At 36.5% G+C, this 21,870-nt stretch overlaps 1 protein-coding gene across 6 annotated transcripts in view; it reads left to right on the plus strand.

Annotated features, from left to right (window-relative positions):
- The window catches only part of BANP (BTG3 associated nuclear protein), a 153,913-nt gene that overhangs the window by 10,945 nt on the left and 121,098 nt on the right, over nt 1-21,870 (plus strand). For 5 of the 6 annotated variants that reach the window (XM_054201225.1, XM_054201228.1, XM_054201226.1 and 2 more), the window contains 4 exons: nt 1,803-1,921; nt 3,935-4,079; nt 5,504-5,598; nt 6,921-7,120. In XM_054201225.1, coding sequence (XP_054057200.1) covers nt 4,010-4,079; nt 5,504-5,598; nt 6,921-7,120 — 365 coding nt within the window. In that variant the 5' untranslated portion in view covers nt 1,803-1,921; nt 3,935-4,009. Of the gene's footprint in view, nt 1-1,802; nt 1,922-3,934; nt 4,080-5,503; nt 5,599-6,920; nt 7,121-21,870 lie in introns of those variants that run through there. The other variant, XM_054201224.1, reaches the window with a different exon arrangement.

A 21,870-nucleotide genomic window follows, 5' to 3' on the forward strand; every position in this document is an offset into this window, starting at 1 on the left:
TGTTTCAGTAAATAGGTTTGTTTACAAGGGGCTGTTCAGAAGAATTATTCTGAATTAATGTTTTAAAACAGATTAATTAAATTGCATTAAACGTGTGCGTGGAAAAACTAATCTGGATTTCAGGTGAATTTAATTTAGTTGCTTACAAATATTAATTTACTTAATTAAACAAAGGCTACTTTACTTCTGTGTTAAGTGTCTAATTTCTGAGTAAGAGTATTGGCAGAGATATCTAGCGCACTCTATCTAATTTGCTTTAAATTTATACCTTTAGTTGTCTCTGATTAGTTGTTCTGAGGGTTCCAGTAGTAGAGCCACCTCCTAACAAGTGGTTGTAGGAGTGCTCCGTAGGCTTTTTGCTCCCCTTTTTGGCTTTGTTTCTGAATATGAAAAGCCAAGAATAGGGAGGAGTATTTGTCTTTACTTTCGACTCATAATACATAAATAGGGAAATTAATATTTTGATGGGTGATGAAATAGGCTGTATTTATTGTTGGAAGATTTTGTTCTGTTACTCCATACTGATGCTTGTTCTGTCTTGTAATCTTAGGACTGTTTTCTCAAATTTTGAAAAAATATTTTTCCTTTGGGAGGTAAGAAGGAATTAATGCAGTATGTTTGCTATGTGTGATTATTTCCATTATGCACTGTGATTAAAACATGTGACCATGTTTAATTTGTGCTGCTTTAAACAACAGGAATGGGTTTCTGGTGGGTTCACTAGGCAAGGATTACCAAAGTAGTGTCTGGCCTAGGGTGGGGAAAGGGTGGATAGTAAAAGAGCTGATCAGGGAACTGGCTACATGATGCAAGAAGTCTGAAGGCTTAGAAACATTTGAGGTAACTGAGATCTGAAGGCATCCAGGGCTGATGTGGGAATGGAGATGGGAGGAAGTCCCTCTGATACACACCGTAACCTGTTTTTCAGTTTTTGTGTTGGGTAAGAGTTGAGGCGATCTCTTCCAAGCCCCAGAAAAGCCCCCTGGGAGAAGTGATGAGTGCAGTGTAGGTCCACGTAAGTAGCTCAGCTGGAGTCCATTTGAGTTTGTCTGGCCAAGGCCTCCTCTAGTGTATGTATTAATGAGATATTTTCCATTGTCTGGTGTAAGCTGTCTTCCCATACTCCTCCCCCAGATAACGGCAAATTGACTGTGAAATATTGCTCTGTTGATCCAACTTCCACATGCTGGTTGGGGGAGAAAAAGTGGGCACATTTCATGTCCCTGTTGTAGTTTATCCTTGGCTTCCCGTCTTTTTGTTAATATTTTTTTCTTATAGCTTAATATTTATTTGAGGTAACATTTCAGCATTAGCTTCTTAATGCCAATGTACATATACTTAATTTAGAATTAATGGGTACTAGGGTTTCAGCCAGAAGAAAGAAAGGAGAAAAAAAAAAAGGCTGGGAACATAAAGGAAATTTCAAGAAAAGGAGTGTTTTATGTGAGTAAATGCTAGTAAATACTTCACTGAGTAAAATATGTGGAAACTATATTGGCAAAGTTATTATTCTGAATTTGTTGACTGAGGCTTTTTAAAGCTGATAAACTAATCTAACTCTAATCCTTTTAAATTTTATCTGGCTTTTACCCTTGGTTCTGAAAGGAAGGTTAGACCATGGCTAAAATTTTGTGTTATAAATTGAAATTCTGAATTTGGAAGAGGAGCGTTTTAATCAAGTTGGGACAGCTATTGTGGTTGCAGTACCCAACCAATGTAGCTTACTTGGGCCTTGCTTTCCTAATCAACACATCTAGCATTAATAACAAACTTATTTGTTTTCCCCTTATGTTTTGATACAGGAGCTCACTGCGTCTGGTGACAGCAGAAGTATATTTTGTTCTGCCTGTTGAGAAGGCAAAAATATGTTCGTCATGATGTTGGCTAATTGCCTATGAGCTGTGTCTGACTTACTGAAAATGTAATAAAATCAATTTCAATGGAAATAAATACTAATGTTATGAAGACACGTTGCTGTGTATGTGTAGTAGCTGTTCTGCCAGTTATAGTTTGGTTGTTATGACTTTGTTTAAAGACTCTGTGACAGAATATTTTGGGACTCCTTTTCTGATGCGAGGTTGAATGCTTTCTGACTGTGACCCATGAGAGGTGGAGAACAGATGTCAGAGGCGTGAAATTGTTTTTTGTTTGTGTTGAAGAAAGGTTTAATTAATTTCAGTGATTTTTTTATAATTATTTTTGGAAGGCCAAATACGTGTATGAGATGAAGTATGAAAGTGGGTTTAAACAAATGCATTACAAATCTTTTGGAATATTTTATAAAATATTGTTGTATTTGTAGCTATAACTGACTTAAATGCAACACGTGAAGTATCAGTGAAGTCTTGAATCGTGTAAATAGACAAAAGTTTTAAAAGTGGAGTTTTGTTCTAGTTTGTCCTTTTTTAGCATTTGGAGTGGTGGATGTATCCCTTCAAGTTGAGGGCAGGGTTCTTAATATTACTAGCAGTATGTGACATTATGAAACATTAACTGTAGCACAGCTGTTTTATTATGCTAAGTCTGGCTGGTTACCAGGATTTCTCAGAAATGGCAAATATAATTTGCCAAAATGGCATCCATATGCACTAATGTATTGCCAGTTTTTTTGGGCGTCCTGCCACAGTCTGTGCTGTCCCAACAGCTTTTCACCATGATCAGAATTTCAAATGACTCAGTATTGGCTGTGCTGGTATTTTGAATAAACAATTCTGATATGTGGGGAGTCCTCCTTTTGAGATGGGCTTTCACATCGCGCAGCGGTTGCTTGGGCCAGTCTCAAAGTTCTTCTGTAGGTTGCGTTGCTCTCTTCAAAAATTTGTACTCCACCTGTCTGGCTTAATGGCTTTCTTGTGCTCAAGTGGAAGAGGGAAAGAGGAAAATCTTTATGCATAGTTGGATTTGATTCAGTGTCAGTGTTGAGGGATGAATTACTGTTTCCATTGGTAAACCTCAAATTGTCTCTCCAGTGTTTTTTGCTCCAGGTTAAAAAGGAAAAAATTGGCTGATCTCTTGGTCTTCATTGTCCATCCTTTTGTAAATTGTGGGAAAGCACAGATATGAATGGTTTCAGTGATTTTAATTCAGTTTTACAGGCTGAAGGTTTCTCTTAAAATACTAATAAATAACCTTGACAGAGAATTCCAAGGGAGCAGGGCTGAGAAATATTTTGGCTTTAAAATCAGGACCATATTCTGAAAATAGTTTCATTGGAATTGAGCTGTAGAAAAACTAGGCAAGTTCATTAGCCAAGGAAAAAAACCATCAAGTTTTGCTTCAAGTCCAGTTGTAATTAGCTGCAAGGAAGTTCCCTGCCCTTACTGAATGTTTATGAAGGTCTTAGAAGCCTGTTAAGATTCCTGTATGTGAGGATCTTGTGTGCATATAGATCTGTACAGAATGCAGTAATTGCTGATCTAATGTGGCTTGGGAGCTTCATATGCTTTTGTGACATCAAGACTAAATACTAAAGTCTGATCGCTTCCAAGAGCTGTGTAATAATTTGTAAATCAAAACCCTACAATTTAGGAATGGTCTTGTACGCTCTTAAAACTTTTAAAACAAAAAAATTATTTAAAAGAAAACATTTTATTTTGTATTTTGTACTGATGAGCTGCCAAATCTCTGAAGTTAAACCTTCTCTTTATCCCTTGGGAAAATATGTAAAGGTGGATCGGTGAGGAAAGCTTGAGCTCTTGTCATAGTCCTGGTATAGAAAGGTTACTCATAGAGGTGATGCAGTAGTTCAGTCCTTGGCTCTTTGATGAGGCTACCGAATAAAGTAGCAGTTGATAGAACTGAATGATCCCTTTGTAGGTTGGTCACTTCCGTTAAGAACTGCATTTCCTTTTATAGAGGAAGAATGAAAAAATAAATGCAGTATTGATATGTCAAGTATATCTATATTAACAGTCTTCTTGCTGCTGTTTTTCAGGATTGCATGACTTGTAAAATTACTTATCTGGGGGCCTGCAGTGGTGTTTGACTGCATATTGCTGCCTGGTTCTGAATGATGTCAGAACAGGATTTGGCAGATGTTGTTCAGATTGCTGTTGAAGACTTGACTCCAGATAACCCAGGTACAGTAGAGATGGTAGTGATGGCATGAGAAAGCTCATTTCTAGTATTGCCCATTAACGAGGTGGAAATTGCTGTGGAGGTTTTCTTAACTGTGGCACTGATTTATTTTTTTTTCTGAGGCACTTGTTAAGACTCCATACCAAGTTTTCAATAACTTAACTTGTATATTTTCAATACCCTTTAGATCAGATTTATTTTTTAATTTCACTTTTCTTTTAAAGGCCTTACTTTAGATGTAGACTAGTGCCAAAAACTTTGAATGAAATATGGCATCCTGTAATCTTTTGTTTTTCTCCAGATGACGTATATGTTTTAGGCTTTCCCTCAAATGAGATCTATCAACTATCTATTATGTATTGTTGTTTTACTTGTAAAATAGTTTCTCTCATACATTATTAAAATTCTTTGTATGTATAATGAAATGACAGTAAAACACTTCTGAAAGCAAATATTGTGATATCCCTTGCTTGGAACTTGATCTCCTAAGCAAAACTGTGTTTAGATTGGCTATAGACATTAATCCTATGCTGCCGTTACATGTAAAAGACTGAAAGAACAGTAACTATATGGTTATGGAAAATGGATACACATATCAAAAAAATTTTATTCTGATGCAGAACAAAAAAGTTACTTCAGAAATGTTCCCAAAGAGTTGGAGGAGAAGCTGGGACCTGCCTGTCCTAGCATAGCTGGCAATTTGTTCAGGATTGTCAGCTGTGGTATGGTTGACCTTCAGCAAGTCTTCTTTGCTCAGTTTGGCAAAGGAAGTCAAACCTGGCCCAGTCTCAGGTGATGCTCTGACCATGAGGCTGTTGAGGGTTCTGCGTCTTGATTTTACCAGCCAGGCCTTCCAGTTCTAAATTCAGTTCTTTTTTTGTACCTGTTTTCTTCAAAGTGTTTACCTTTAGATGAAAGGCTATTAGAAGCTATGGGTTTTCATGTGTAAGTATTTATTTTGGAAAGCTTGCGGGATTTTGTTCATCTATGCTGAGGAAAAATAACCCACTACTACACTGAGTAGTGGGTGTAATCCTATCTTTTGTACAGAACTGCATTAGTACTTTTTATGGTATTGTACAAACATGAGAATTCAGAAGCCTGTAGAATCTGTCAAAGCGGAACAGCTAATGTGCTGACTCTGATACCTCATGGTAAGTTCCTCATAAAGAAAATCCAAGGTAATGCTTGAGTGTTACATCCTCAGTGCATTTGAAACAAAGTCTTAGATTTGGGTAAATGTTTTTTTGAGCAGCAGTAAAACGTCATACATTTAGGAGAAAATCCAAGTAAATTTAAAAAAAAAAATACGATATGTTAATTAAATGCCTTTCATATTTTTTTCTTTTGTCTGTTTAATATATTTTTAATTTGAGCCTTGTCCTCTTGTATTATAAACTATGGCAATGCTTATTTTTCTTCACAGTTGTGTTGGAGAATCATGAAGTGACAGATGATGATGTAGAGCCTTCTCTGAAACGTCAGCGTATAGAAATTAACTGCCAGGATCCCTCTATTAAGGTTATGATAATGCCTTTTTCTGTTTTGATTCGTAATACCAATTAAGTTAGCTTTCTTGGGGAAATATATTAAAAGAAAAGATTGAAAAATAAACTGGTTTTACATAATACTGGAATTATTCATAGCCTTCTTGTAAATGTTTGTTCAGTTTTGTCCATAAATTTTAAAATCTGGATGATTGGCTAATCTTCCAGTGTAAAATCAATAGCAAGAATTTTATATGTGATATAAAATGTCATCAGAATTAATTCCAGTGACTCAAACATCACTATTGGTGCATTTTTGATAAAGTGAATAAAATTGACATAAAAGATAAACTTGAGCATGTATTTGCATTACAATTTGTAGATACTTTCAGCATGTTTTAAATTATTATTTTAAGCTAACAATGTTCTCCTAACAGTTAAGCCGAATTTGGTTCAGGGTGACTAGCTCAGGCTTCTGTGTACTTGCTGTTCCTACTAGTGTGCTTTAGCTTTGTGTGGTTGGTTTTTTCTTTTTTTTGTCTTGGAGCATAAGTATATCAGTTAATATTTTACTGCCACACACATTAAAGAGTATTTAATTCCGCAGTTTTGAAATGGACGTAGAAACGGAAGCTGTGTATTGAAAGAGCAGTGGGGCAGCAGCACTGTGAACCAGCTTGATTAGATGTGTAAATTGTAGCGGAGGGCCACAAGATGGCATAGTTGCTGTTTGCAAAGGAGAAAGTGTGTACCGTTACCCTTTAACGGCCTATTTTTCTCAAGAGAAACCAAGTAGAATATGCTTTCTTTTGAATAAAATTGCTTAGGAAAACAGATTTTATTTATTTGCTGTTCTTGATTTGCTGTTCAGGAGAAAACTTAACTGAGTGGCATTAATTGTCTCTGAGGTTATTTGTGTTGATATAATTTCCACTGTAATCATCTGAATTTATCTGTTTGGGCAGGAAAAAATCTTATTTAACTTTATCCAGGAGGATGCGTTCATAGATTTATAATCCTTTTGTTTTTACATGTCCCAAATGAAAGGCCTTGGCATGTCATTTTAAATGATTTTGTGGTGTATGAAATCATACTAACAAAGTGCTTAGGTGAAAATGTGTTTGGCTCGGATGCTTTTGGCCTCTAAATAAAGATCTGGAAGAATCTGAGAATGCTAAAATGCTTCTGGATGTCATCAGATTCGTACGTGGCTGAATTTTGTCACTAGACACACTGCTAGTTTCTTTAGAATTGTTTTCCAGTCACATTTATCTGGAGCTTCCTTATGTGTGTGTTGCTGAAGATAAATGTGTAAGTCTTGAAAATCGGTTTCTTTTTGCATTCTCCCCTTTCTAGTCGTTCCTGTATTCCATTAATCAGACAATATGCCTGCGGTTGGATAGCATTGAGGCAAAGTTGCTGGCACTAGAGGCTACCTGTAAATCATTGGAAGAGAAGTTGGATCTTGTCATGAACAAACAGCACAGCCCCATCCAAGTCCCCATGGTGGCAGGTTCTCCTCTTGGCGCTACACAGACATGCAATAAAGTGCGATGGTAAGAAAGAACAGATTACTCATCAACCTGCTTTTTAAAATAACGTAAATCCATTTCTTTGGCATCAAGTTCTGCAGCTTTCTGTATAGCTGTCAAGAGCTTGGTATGCTGTTTATGAATGTAGAATTCATTTATCTTCAAGGTGATTTTTGTACCAGTTTCATGATGTTACTTAGAATGAGACACTGGTCCATGGGCAGTTTGCAACTATTTCCACATTTCATTTTGACTGAAACCAGACTGATTCATCCGTCCTCTGGAAAAGTCTCATCAGCTATTTTAGGTTTTTTTAGGCTTGCTTTGCTTTTATTTATGTGGCTGTTTTGAGTTAATGAGTTCATCATCATTCTAATTGCTTCTCATTTTACTTCTATTCACCAGAAATACAAGGGAGTTTGTTTTATGGGCTTGTTTTCTAAAGACTCTTGCTAGAATAGTATCTGTGCTTATTTTGGGGTTAGAAGTTGGAGATGGAAAATCTGTTAAATAATCTAATGCGCTTGGATGAAAGAGCAGGTTTGACCTGCAGTACCTTTATGTATGAGTTGCCTAATATGGTTTTAAATATCTAAATCTTGATGTGCCTGTCATTTTACTGTGGAGATGATTCCAGCCGGAGAAATATGCTTATCAGGAGACTCTTTTGTCAAACAACTTTTCCCTCCTCATTCATATTTTTATAGCTAGAGAAAAAACTTCCCTAAATAATGACTTTTTATTCTCCGTTACAAAGGTGTATAGGCAACTTTCATGTCATACCATCCTAGTTGAGATATACTGACTTAATTCATCTTTTGTTAGTCTGTTTTTCCATCTTCTGATCTTTTTCATCACACTGAACTTCCTCAATATCTGGAAATTATTTTGACTATATTTTTGGTATGTTATACTCAGTGCAGCGTTTCAGGTGCACCGCTCTAGAGCTCTATAGAAAAAATTAGTTCCTTTATGCTGTGGGACTCATCCATGTGAGGTAAGGAAGAAAAGCCAAAACACCACCACAGACATTACCCTTTTTCTACTAGGCCACTACTTGCTCCCTACTTCTTTTTTTTTTAACTTACTTTCAGTATTGCTGTTTTTGTAATAGGTATGTTAAAAAATTTACCTCAAGGTCATAATCGCGTTTGATTATATCTTTCAGTTTATGAAGCAGGATGGGTTATGACCTTACTACCATGAGGGTTCAGAGCTGGAGATTTTTACGTAGGAGGGACACACTCTGCTCTCGTAGCTGTATCCGTTGCATAATGCAGACTGTTACCTCACAATTGTTCATTGAGCGTAATTACTTCTGATTAATGTAGTCTAATCTTTTAAAAAGATACCTTATCTGTATTTAAAAGATCTAAAATGATACAGAACCCAATGTGTTTCTCAACCTCTGTTTTAAAAGTTCAAATGTCCTATTTATTTTCAGTGTAATTTTGAGTACTATCTGTCCAGTTAGGAGCAGCTGAGGTCCTAAAACTTTTCCAAAACAACTTTCCTTTTTAGATATCCAAATGTTTGGGTCCCGGTTCAGAGTTCCTTTATTGGTCTTTGTTCTTGTGCTTGTGACGAACATCCTGACCATTGGACATTCTCCTTTTCCTCTTTTCCATTTAATTTTTCTTTAAGAATAGGTGCTGTGTCTACATTTACCTATGCTTTTGAAGGCTCCCAATCATACATTGAAGAGGTCAATTATGGCTAAGTTCTATGTCAAAAGAAATAAAGTACATGCAATAACTCTTTAGTTAATAGAGCAAGTAGCTACAGTATTATACCGGTGTTTTTGCTAAATACTCTTTATCAATTACTAGTTCTCAAGGAACCTTCAATTCTGTTATTAATTTTTTTTTTGTTATTGTATTAGATATCCTCAAGTTCTCGTGCATAAGCTTAGTGCAGTTTGTGCACAAAAGACTTTCAAGAACATTTTCATAAACACGTGAACCCTTTGGGAATCTATTAACTCATGTTCCATGAATGCTTTCCTCTGTACATTGTACTATTTTGAGTTCCTTATGGGAATTGTCAGACCTGAGGTGTTTATTTTTTTTGTAAATCTCTGTAAACATTGGAAATTTGTCCTGTGTTTTAGTGGTGAACTTGGTGTTTAATCTTTTGTTTTGGGTGTACAAATTTATGATGACGGCTTCTCAGACAGTCTGAACATAATTTAGAGAGAAGTCTTGAAGACTGTAAGATTCTCTGCCCCAAATATTTGTTAGTGTTGGTATGAAGTTGCACGTTATCAAATGCATCTTGCCAATAAAGCACTGAGGGTTTTTTGTTCTTTTAGCAGTCTGTGGCCTATATGACTCAAAAGAAAATAGTTAGGGGTGTATGTGTTTAGCTTGGCAGTAGTAACACTTCAGTTTCACTGAATTGCCTGTGTCTCATTCATAAAAACCTTTATCACTTGTTGATCAGTTCCAATTAAAACCTACATGGACTGTTCTGTTGTATCAACTCTCTGCATTGTTCCCTCTTCCCCTGACAGTGCGGATGGCAGTGGAGGGCTGCCAACGAGAGTTAGTATTTTGGATAGTGATTTTCAGATTCTGCATCTGAATGAGATTCTTCAGCCTCCTCCTCCTCCTTCTGTCACTACAATAATACCGGGTTTGCCACTCTGAAAAAATTTTGTAGTTAGCAAAAGCATGTCAGCCAGATGGAGCAACACTGCCAGTAAAGCAGACTCTCATTCTTTTTTAGATAAATACTTTAGGGTTTATGATGCTTTCTCTTCCACTCTGTAGTGAATTTTGTTTACAGTTTTTCTGGTAATTTAGTTAATTGCATTAATTTGGTGCAGATTTAACATAATCAAAATTTGTTTTACAGCAGCGCATAGTAAAGTGTGTGAACTGTGCATTATAAATTCACGCAGTTTTATTGATTTGTGCTATTTGTTCTTTTAAAATTCAGTTAATTTCCTAAGAATTGTCAGTTTGAAATATACGATCATCTGACGAAAACAAGAACAACTTGGGCAGAGGCGCTTCTGTGTCGTCTTGTGGTGGAATTGTGCAGTTAGAGCGTAGCAGGTGAATTCACAGCTAGGCACTATCACCTGCTTTGACTATGATGTGGAATTTTATGCTGTGTGTTGCACTGTACACTGGCTGCTTATAAAATGGAGTGATAAAGTATAATCTGTCCATATAGCTGCATTAGGGAGGCGAGAGTCTCACTTTGTAACAGGTGTCAGATTTACGTTCAATGGTAAGTTGTCTTTTCTAGTAAACTTAACATGTTGATTTATTGGGATAACTCAGAGCTTTTTTGTGCCAAACTGTTGTATCCAAGTCATAAAAATTCTTATTAGGGAAATGAAGCAGAAGTTTTCAAGGAGACTTGCAATAAATGAGGAACTACTCCATGTTATTAGCTCCCAGAACAGAAATGCAGGGCATTTTAGAGTCTCACTCTGCTTTCTGTCTCTCCCTTAAACACGTGAGGGATGATATGTGTGGAAAACTTCCAGTGTCCTTTTTTGGGTATGTGATTTTTGAAGGCTTGCTGATGTTTCTTGGTAAACTACAAAATGTTGAATTCAGGAATTACACTACTGTCTACTGCTCTTGATATTTTGCGTAAGTACATTTTCATGAAAGCTGGATTGTGTTCTCTCTTCTTTTGTTCTTATTGTTTACTCTGATCCGCTGTTACAGTACTTCATCATATACTAGCTAATTGCAGTGCAGATAAGGAAGAAAATAAAGGGTACATGGTGCTGTGTAATGAAGAATTTGTATGAACAGTTGAGATACAGAGGAACAATAGGCTTTTAGATCTCCAAGTAAAAAGTTTAAGCTACAGCAAAAACTAACAGGAGAAAACTTCTTTTGAAAGGAAGTAATTTTGAATTTGTGAGATGTAAACCGTTTTGGGGGGAACAGCAATAGGCCACAAACCATATGGAAAGGCTTGTAGTTGTTGCATTTCAATAAATCATCACATGAGAAGCAGAACTAAACAAGCGTAGTTTCTTGTGGGTTTTTGTCCTAAGTCCTCTGCCTTTGCACTGGACACGAGCCTCATGTTTCCTCTATGGTCCATGGCGTTCCGTGCTGTGGGATTTTGAAATCTTTCATGCTGTTCCTGTGATAGTAGCACATGCTGGAGCTGTGGGCTAATGGGTGAGACCTTTCTCACTTCATTAGTGGGATGTAGCGTTTGGGCTTGTCCTTACCCCAGCCACAGATTTTAACAGGTGTTTAATATCTCTCAGACATATTTCTTTTTGTCAGATTTGGTCATAAGAGTGTAAAATATTGGATGGGGTTGAAGAAACAGCATGATGTTAAATCTCATTTTCTTTGAGGGAGGGGAAAAAATAAAGAAGAGTTCTAGAAAGTATCTTCTCAATGTTTAGTGGCTGCTGCTTAAAAATACGTGGCTTTCAGGATTACGTACAAAGACATAGTGTTGATAGTGTTTTTATAAATTTCTTTCTTGGAAGAAAGGCTGTTGTAAGGTTTCAGAATTTGCAGACTGGCTGGTAAAACTCCTTAGATTGTACAGAGTTATGCTGAATTTATATGGAGCTTGGGAAGAGCCAAGAACAGTAGCAAAATAATGTAATAAATTAGTAATGGGGGTATGTGTATTGTCCCAGTGTTCTGAGGTTAGTCCATCTTTGTGCAGCATTAGTACAGCCCTGCTTTTCCATCCAGGAAGTGATTGTCTCCCTTCCTCTGTCTGCAACGTTTCCTGGCAGTATGGCTATTAAAAACCTCTCATTTCTTTTCTTTATGAGGTACCATGCTTGTCAAAAATTCCGGTAGCTGATGAAAGTTTCTTGGATAGGAGAGTTGGTACAATGCCTGATGGCCTGTCAGTATGGCAGCCTCAAATGATAAGTTTGAAATTTAGCATGTGCCCGGGTCTTGAGATTATAAATTGATGAACACACAGTGTGACAGTGTGACTAAAATCTTCTATCCATGTTTTGAAGAAACTATTTCATCTGAAAGATTTCAGTCCAGAAACAGTGTTATTTTTGTCAACGTCTTTCCATTAATCATTTTTCTGAATGGGTAAACCTAAGTATAAATGGTTAAGGTTGATCGTTTCAGATAACATCGGAATTTGTTTTGGTTTCACAGAACCCTCTGTCATTTGTTTTTATGGGTGTTTTCTGCCAACACTACGTTGTACAATTCTGCTCTGTTATTTTGGAAATTTTTATTGGGTAAATAGATGTAATTGAGAGCAGTTTTTAAAATGTCTTAATTTTGGAGAGGATTTAAATTTAAAATGGGTATTTTCTTCATACTTAATAAAAGTGTTTCTGATGAAATATGGAAATCCATAGGTAAATGTGTGTGGGTTGGTTTGGTTTTTTTTTGGGTCAGCTGTTTTCCTTGAGCCTTTTTTTTTTATGGCGAAGTTGAAATACAGACCACATGCATCTGGTTCTTTACCATATGCATATGTGGCTAACCCATTAAGGATACTGATTGCTAAGTGTAGAGATAGAATTGCGTATATTTTTGTCTTTTATGGGAACTGGAGAGTTACATGAAATTGCAGAGTTTAATGCCCTCAGTTACTGTGCAAAAAAAAAAAAAAAAAATTAGTGGCCTACTGTGCAAGGCCACTAATATGGTGGCCTTGAAGAAGACTTGTTAGTGGGTTGGACATTGGCTCATTAAAGTAGAGTTGCTTCAAGATAGTCTTGTCTGCAGCTAATTGTGGTGTTGGTAGATTCAATCAGCTAGTTGTAGAAAACAGCATTTGTCTTTTTTTGTCTTAAGATACAAAACAAGTTTGTTTTTTTACATGGAAAAGAGAAGACGTGATGCAGTTGTATACCAGATGGGATTTATGAACTTGCTTTATTTTTGTTGGTGTAGATCATTAATATGTTTCTTTTACCATTAAGTTTAACGAACAGGGTATAATAGGTTTTGAAGAACAGGATTTGTTCATCCAGTTTGTTTGCAGTGTGCCAGTTGGCAAGCCTTTTGGCTCCACATTTCCCAAGTTCCAGATCTGTGTTTCCGGTGTGCGATTGTTTCTGTGTTTACAAGTGGTTTTCTAGTCAAATAACGCAAAATTGAAAACTGAGATGATTTTAAATGAAGTTGTAAAGCAGAGGGTAGTGGGGTGGAAAGAATTATAGGATGACTGTTCTTTTAGATTTAGAAAACTATTGTTGCTCCTGCATAAAGCCTTTAAGAAAAACCCCAAACAAACCTGAAGAAATATAATCGAGGTATTGGTATAAGAAACAAAATAGCTAGACTTATATTTTTATGTGTTTTTTTTTTTTCTGTGAGTTACAAACCCCTTGACCCACCTAATTTCATGTTATTGGGCGATGAATAGCATTTTCATTTTTGTTGCATTTTTATCATAAGGATTTTTATAGATTATAATAAACTATCCTACTATACTAATCCAAGCTTTTAAAAAGAACAGTAATTCTTCAGTTCTTATCGCTAAATAGTGGCTGCTGAGTCTCTGGGGTATATAGTTAACCTCTTCCCCGCGTTTGCTGCAGTTGATACTATAACTCATTAGGTGATGTAAACTACTGTCCAAGTTTAATTTATGGCTTTTTTTCCCCCTTTTTAAAAAATGCAGTGATAAATAAATTATAACATTATAAACCTTCAGGATTGTTAATGTCTTTAACTAAAGTTTAGAGCTAACTGTCCATTCCTGGAAGTACACCCTCTGAGGGTCTGAAGACCCTCGATTTGCAGGAAGATTTTTAATTTTTTTTTTAAGTAGCCAGTTTGAAACAAAGCGTGTATTGAGGAATGTAGTATCCTGAAAGATGTATGGTGTATGATTTATTTTCAAGTTGCAGGTACGTTACTCTGCCTGCTGTGAGCCTGATCTCATGCACTGAACTCTAGGCCTGAAAAAATATTTCCCTGGAAGCAGATTGAGTCCTGAAGACAACTCAGCAGGCAGCTCATCAGAAGATGTAAAATTAAGCTGTGTTTTGGGGGTGAGAGAGAGTGGAGCGTTACAGATAATGTCTTGAAAACGCAGTCATCGATTTGGGGTGTTAATCAGAATGTGTTATGAAGGTTTTATTTGGAGACGCTTTGGAGTTCATCAGGTTTTCAGAAATTCTTGTGAGCTTCTATAAGCAAGCCAGGTTTATTTATCCTACAGTATATCCTGTGTTCCAGCCTTTCTGGGGCCTCATCCAGCAGAGTCTTTAGTGCAGACCTTTCAGTCTGGGAGTGGCTGACAAAAACACAGATGAACTTTTGTCATTGTTTTGGACTGAACCCTGTGGTATCAATAAATAACAACCTTTCCCTGTCACTTTCTGTCATCAGTCAACGGTACTGTGTGCAAACATTTATTTTAAATTACCGGTTCAAGTGTCACGTCTGTAGCTTCAACCAGTAAGAATTCTGTTTAAAATTAACGGGCTTGTTTCATGAAGAATTGAGGATGATTGTGCTGCCCTCGTGTGAATAGCTCTTTCATGCAAGTTCAGTCTGTTTATGTCTGGGCACGGAAAGGACTGAAGGAAAATGGCACAATTGTCTCTGGTCTGTTTTCACCGTGCTCGTTTGAGCTACACTCACAATTAGGGAACAAAGTCAATATTAACAATATGTAAAAATCATAATTAAAACTTCATGGCTTTAGAGGATTTTACTCCTTTGTATGGATTTAAAAGTTGTGTTCAGTATCTCAACTTTTTTAAAGAGCACATAAATAGAAGCAAAAATTTTGATATTTTGCTAAAAAGTTTTTTGTGAGGTGGAAGTTTGACTAAGGGAGTCAGAATTTGAACTGCCATTTATATTTGCGTGGCTTGGTCTTCACAGCACTGTTACTTTGACATCTTAGTTTTCCCGAAAAACAGGACAGTGCTTTTCAACGTCTCCTGATCTGTCACAAGAACTTGTCAGCCTCAGCATCTTGAGATTGATTCTGGTCCTGCATAGCAGTAGGGACACAGATTTACGTCTTTTTATTTTACCTGCGTTGAAACATGCGTTTCATGTAGAAGTACTTGCTATGAATTATGCGGACTTCTGCGATTCATTATATTTAGGATCAATACAACTTTCTATTGAGAATAGTTTAAGAACTCTCATGGCTGTGATTTTCATAGTTATTTGCCGTATCCTGTAAGATCTACAGCAGCAGCGGTAGGTCTGCAAACAATGGTAATACTTGCTTTCAACATTTATGCTGGAGACTTACATATTTTGAAATTAAGCTTGCCCTGTTGTTTGTCCATCTGGAGCTCTTGTTACAGACCATCAGCAAGTGAAGATACTTTGTTACAAAGAATCAGTTTGTGAAGATTTTACATTTATTTCCTTCGCTATTGGGAGTTAAAATTCACACAGGACTTAGGAGAAATGGCATCTTGGATTTAAGAAGCTTGTACAGCAGTATTCTCATTGGAATTTTGCATTCCATTATTGTTGCACTAAGATATTGAGAAGCCAAGTGTTTAGTAATTTGTTATTGGGATTTGATAAATTCAGAAACAATGTATAACTTCCAGATAGCATTTAGGTTGAGAGTGCAAGGTCAGTTATGGAATTAAAATAACAATGTAATACCAACATTTCATCTGTGGTTTGGAGAGTTCAATAATTCACGTATGTACGGGATAGAACTTAATCTATACAACTCTTCAAACTGACCAAAACTTGAACTGGGTTGATTCATTCTCCCACGTCTAATTTTTCCTAAGTCAATGGTTTCTGATGAAATATGGCTTGTAATAGTCCAGTGATTCAGATGAGAGCCTAGCAAGTAGCAGCTGATAACTTACGTCTGAGAAACGGACGCAAAATGTGTGGCTTGAATTTTTTAAATTGTGATGTAGTGTTTCAAATGTGCCTGTGAGGCTTAAACACTAAAAAAACCTTTTAGAAACATCTAATTTTGAATTTTTAAATATAATGCTAGCTAAGATTTTCAGCAATATACACTGAAAAGAAAGTCCTAGGTAATAAACTTCCTTCAATTTTTAGACAAAAGTTTCAGTCTTGTATATATGTGTTACAAGCCTTAATATTTTGCTATTTGCCAGGTAATCATACAGTAAGATTTCCTGGTTGTTACTCTTAGCCCATGACAAATGTGGAAAGCATCGGAAGTGATTTATTCTTCCTCTGAACCACGTGTGTGTAAACAGTTTATGTATTCCCACTTAGCTAACACACAGGAGCTTTGTTCTGCGCCTGAGACCTTAGTGAATCCTTTTATTCTCATTTTGTAAAGAAAAACCTTACGCGAAAGTTACGGCACCAAAACCAGAAATGCAGTTGTGTGAAGTCCCTTGTGGTGCAATGTATTGCTATTCACCATGGTAAGCTGAGAAACGAGAGAACTGAAGGTGCGCAGAATTTGCCCCTTGTGCCACGACATTTAGAAATCAACATCCTTTAATTGTAAGGGTGTCTGAGAATGAGAGAGAGAGGTGTATGTGGGGATGAAAAAGGCTTTGAGTTTTAGACGCAGATTAGGGGGACGTTTACTAATGTAATTAGTCTCTAAAAACATTTAAAAACAATTATAGCGGTATTAAAATGTGGGTTAAGCTACCCCTTTGCCAAATCCCATAAGGTCATGTTAGGTGAATTCTGGGGAAAGCAGAACGTTTACTTTAGTGCTCTGGTTCCACGATCAGAGGCAGCTATCGCATTCAAGAAATGAATGCAAAGGGTGCACGACTTGAAACTTGGTTCGGGACAAATGCCTTCATACGGCTCATACTTTTCCTTTTTCCTAAATAAACAATTGAAAAGAATTATTGTGTTTAATGAAAGTGGACAGTTTTTACCTCATGAATGTTGTAAAATGGATGAAAATGATTATTAGGATTATATTTTAGTGGAACTCTAAAATCTTAATATATTTGAAGCAGCGCACCAGATTGTGGAAGCGTGTGTTACATACTATGTATTTTAAGAAGTAATTTATCAACCATATAGTAAACAGAAGGGGGCAGAAAAGCCTTATATATTAATTTAGATTCCAGTTTTGAGAATATTTTTAATGTTACAGTCTCTGGAGATGGTTAGGAGTTTGAAAATCCAGCATTAAGAGCACTCCCTGGAAACTTCTCCTGTATATTGGGGTATTTAATGCTGAGAGTACAACACAACGAATGAATGAAGAGGACAGCAATAATAAATAAAGGGGGCAAGTTTTCATTTTCCTTCGGAAATGACAGAAATTTAAGTTGTTTTTCAAAACAATTTGCATACCAGTTTACACCAGATGAAAGTACCAGTAATACTATTTTGAAAAGTTGCAAAAACAACTGGTACTTATGGAAAATAATACATAGTAGTATAACTTTCAGAGCAACAACCTACAGTGTTTTTGCAGAGTCCTAGTTTTACTTTAAGCAAGGTGGAAAGAGCTATGTATGGATTCGGAGCTTCAAAAGGATGAAACAGCCTAACATCTAGCAAGGTCTCAGCAAGGTTGGTAAGACGGCAAAGAGCCAGTCTTCCATCTGCTTTATTTGGCAGCAGATGCTATTTAACTGATACATTTCCAAACGTAAAAAACACACTGTTTGGAATCTGAATGTCTTTCCAAACAGAATTTTTCCTTTTTGCGGAACTGTACATTTTTGCATATCTTTAGCTCAGTCTCTTTGTTCCATATTGAAGGGTGGAGTATGAGACAGGAAATCTGCTCCTAATAACTTTTTAAATTATATTCTTTCTAAAAAGCGAAGAGCGGGTGTTTCTTTAACAGCCCTTCAGGCTATATGGAAATTAAAGATTCAGTACCAGCTCTCAGAGAGCAGCATCCTCGGTCTTTCTGTAAAAATGTGTGTGTGATGGCAAGTGAACGTAACTAGTTGAGTAATTACGAAAAGCGAGAAAAACAGAGATACACGATGGAAATTATTTACGAACTGGCTCTGAGAGCACCGTGTGTTCGAGTTCTGTTTGCAGAAACCCAGTGTTGTATTTATTTGCAGTTTGTTATCTGGTGACCATCAAGCCTTCAGTTGCTGTAACTAGTGTTTTGAAAGCCAGTTTATAACTCTGCTTCCTTCACCCCAAAACTTCTAGTGCCACATGAGTCAGACTTATGCTGATATTAGAACTTGTAAGAAAATGTGGAAAATAAATCTAGAAGTAGCTAACTGTATAAAAAGGATCATACCTGCATTATTTGAACTTGAGTTTGGATCATAAAATATGCCCACTTTGTAGTATATGAAAGTTAGTGTACTTAAGTCTCCTGTTCATAACGTAGCTTAATTTAACAAATTGGTCTAAAAATTTTTGTATCGCACATTCTGGCGTTCTGGATGGATGGGCAAGGTTTTGATTCCTTTAGGGGTTTTCTTTCTTACCCTTCTACCCAAATAACCTTGTTAACGCTTCCGTATTTTGTTGTATTCTGTGTTAGTATTGTGGGAGTTTTCTATAATCTACGTGGGTGAATAATTGTTTTTTGTTTCTTCACTTATTTTGCCTGTAGAAATAGAACATTTTAATATAAGTATTTGGTATTTTGATTATAAAATGTATGTTAGGTAAGTTGTTATTTGTTTCTGCACACTTCTTTGTAGTTTATAAAAGTTAGTGTACGTAGTTTCCTGTTCATAACGTAGCTTAATTTAACAAATTGATCTAAAAATTTTTTTATTGCACATTCTGGCACCCTGGATGGATGGGCAAGGTTTTGATTCCTTTAGGGGTTTTGATTGTACAGGTGTGTTTAGCTTTTCTCAGAGCAGAATAATCCACAACAGATTATAACAGCTTTTAAAATTGATTGATAAAATTGGTCTTAAAGCCAGTAATTCATGTCTTTCTGATTGGCAGCCGGTGTGGAGGCTCTCTCTGTAGGTAAGGCTGAATACAATAAATTCTATATAGATGTATTTTGTAACTTGGAAAATTTCTGGCTCTTACTTACTTGAGCTGAAAATTTGATGGTAAATGTTATTAAACTGTTAACAGTATGTTTTAATAAAAGATGCATTTGCTTTATCTTTAGTGTAAATTGATTACAGCTTTCTCAGTTTTCAGATCCGTGAATCTCTCTCCAGTGATGGCTGGTGTACTTTGGCTTGTCTTTTTACAGGACCTAATCATTAGTGCTATCTTTATAATGTCTGCTCTTATGTGATGTTCCAGATGCAAAGAATCCAAAGATAATTTTTGATGACTGAACTCGTACTGAAAATGATGGATAACACTGCTGCTTTTCTGGCAATTGGCTACGACTAGGCAAATGCACAGTTTAGGGACACTAAAACTTTAACTGTTCACGCGCCCATACGGCTCTCTACCTTACAGCAGGTGTCCCACTGTTCTTCATCTTGGTGAATGGTTTGGTTGTTGGCGAGTTTTCTCTCTCCTGGAAGATGAGGAGCTGCGTTCATTTTTTTTTCTTTTTTTTTTTTTTGACATAAATCCAATGAAATTTTGTGTGCACTTTGCTGGTTTGTGGTTTTATTCATGTATACCGTAGTGTAAATTCGTACGTCAGTTTTCTCATTCCTATTTGGATAGGGAATCTTAACTGTATGTGCAGAAGGCAAAGGAAGCAGATGGTCATCAAGAGGAAGGAGCATTTTAGTGTTATCTTCCTGAATAGCAATATAAAGATCCAAAGAGTGGCTGTTCTTAGAGATGAACACAAGTGTTAGTGAAAAAAGAAAAAAAGCAAGGAAAACACCATGCTTCTAAAATGTTATTTTTATATAATTTGAAAAACAATTAGATTTTCTTCATGGTAGGGCTAATTGTAGTATTCCTCCAGAGCCCCCCCACATGCATGACCTATACATTTAAGTCTTCATGTTTGTCCCCAGCAGTAAATACTAGACTGCAAGGTCTCTTTCCCAGACTTGGTTTCCTTAAGACTTTGTTTGGCTGAAGCCCTTTGGTACAAGCAGTCTGCCAGCGGTAACTCCAACTCCAGCCTTCCTGATCCCCTCTCTTTCTGCATCTCCTTCTGGTATGTACGCTAGAGGAAGATGAGAATGATATCCTCAGGAGCCCAGCCTTCCAGATAAGCTGCACACGCTGTGTGGGCGTTGTAGTGACCACAAAGTGTTGTAGAGACAGGAAACAGCAGCTGATGTGGATGTGGCTAGCTGAATGTCTCTCAACTGAGCTCTGTCTCTGAGCTTTTATTCACCTACTTGCAGATGTTCACACGTGCAAAGGCAGCTCAGAAATGGTCTAAACAGAGGACTCTCTTCTTTCTTTTCTTTAACTGGTTGAACACCATTATAAATATTCCATTAACTGATCTATATTAGTGTGTCTAGGAAAACAAGAAGAATAACTTATTGTCTGAAAATTTCGGTCCCAGTTTTTCCACAAGTAATTGCCATCTGTTTGGAGAAACGCTTTTGATCTTGGACCTTGTGGAAGATAGAAATGTCAGTTAGTTCCTTTTCCTTTATTTTTCTCTCTTTCTACATGACAAACTCATCTGGGAAGAGTAGGAGGTGAGGTCCTGGTACTGCCAAAAGTTCTCTTATGTCATTGGCTGCATTCTGTGTGATTGACAGGTTATTGGCAATGAAAAACCAGAAGTTAAGACTAATGATCATATCTGTGACTCACACGTTTTCCATACTGAAAATTACCTTTGGCAGCAATTTTCTTATGCAAAATATAGAACATCCTTTTATATTTTAAAAAAAAAGGGCAGCGGCTAAATAGGCATGCTTGAAAATCATTATCTGGTACGTATATTTTTTTTTAGACATATTCTCACCTGTAATTTAACAGATTATTTGGTAAACTGTATTTAAAAAAATTCTCAAAATATAATAATATCTGTAGGTTGCATCCATTTTAAATTTTTTACTAAGTTGTGTCCAAGGATAAGCAAATTGCAGAACCAGTCTCTCCAAATTCTAATGCTCATGGGGAAAGGAATACGTGAACACAAATGGAAAGTGCTGAAGCCTATGCAACAGCTCGGGGTTTCTGAAGCACTCTCTCTGACCCCTCTTTAATATTTTCTTTCCATCTTCTCCATGAGTATAGTACTGGCAGACACATAGAAGGAATTGCTTCATTTGGGAGCTGAGTGAATATCAGAAGCTTTCCTCCTCCTTCTTCGTGATTTTTCTGTATTTTAATATGTAAGTAATGATTAAAGTTGATTCGTCTTCGGTATGAGAGGTACAGACTGAAAAAAGAAATCAGAATAATCCAGTATGAGAATGCACTAGGCTGTAGTAAGTTTTAATGATTTCCTCTGATGGATTTTGTCAGGTTGGCCCAATATTTGGACTTTACATAGAATTCCTTGTTTAATTCTGTGTATATTCAGCAGATTTCTTATTGTTGTCTCTTTAAAACAAATAAATAATTCTGAAAACAGTGAATAGAACATCTCACAGGAAAGTTAATGGGAGGCACATTCCCGTATCTGCAGGGAATCTTGTGGATATCCGTTTCTCCTGTGTACAAATAGGACTCTTAAGACAATCCTGTGAAACTCTCCTTTTTCAAGCATAATGGTGCCTTTTTCTCTTGGTCCCAATTGTTATTTTCTTCTTCTTCCAGATAAGTAACTGATCAAGTTTCACAGCATCAGCTCTGAAAAACTTCTTCCTCATGATGCCTCATTGTCAGAATTCGACAGCAGATTCTGTAGCCATTCTTGTTCTGTGTAGAACATGGACCAGAATTGTAGTTTCTTGGTTATTGTTTATGACATTTTGGATGGAAAGGTTACTTCAGCCTTCTCATGCAGACTGCTTTTGAAAGCATCATTCTTTGTGAGTTAAGCATTAAACAAGAGAAGTTCCTTCT

The sequence above is a fragment of the Rissa tridactyla genome, chromosome 4 (genome assembly GCF_028500815.1).
Source record: "Rissa tridactyla isolate bRisTri1 chromosome 4, bRisTri1.patW.cur.20221130, whole genome shotgun sequence".
Classification (NCBI taxonomy): Eukaryota; Metazoa; Chordata; class Aves; order Charadriiformes; family Laridae; genus Rissa; species Rissa tridactyla.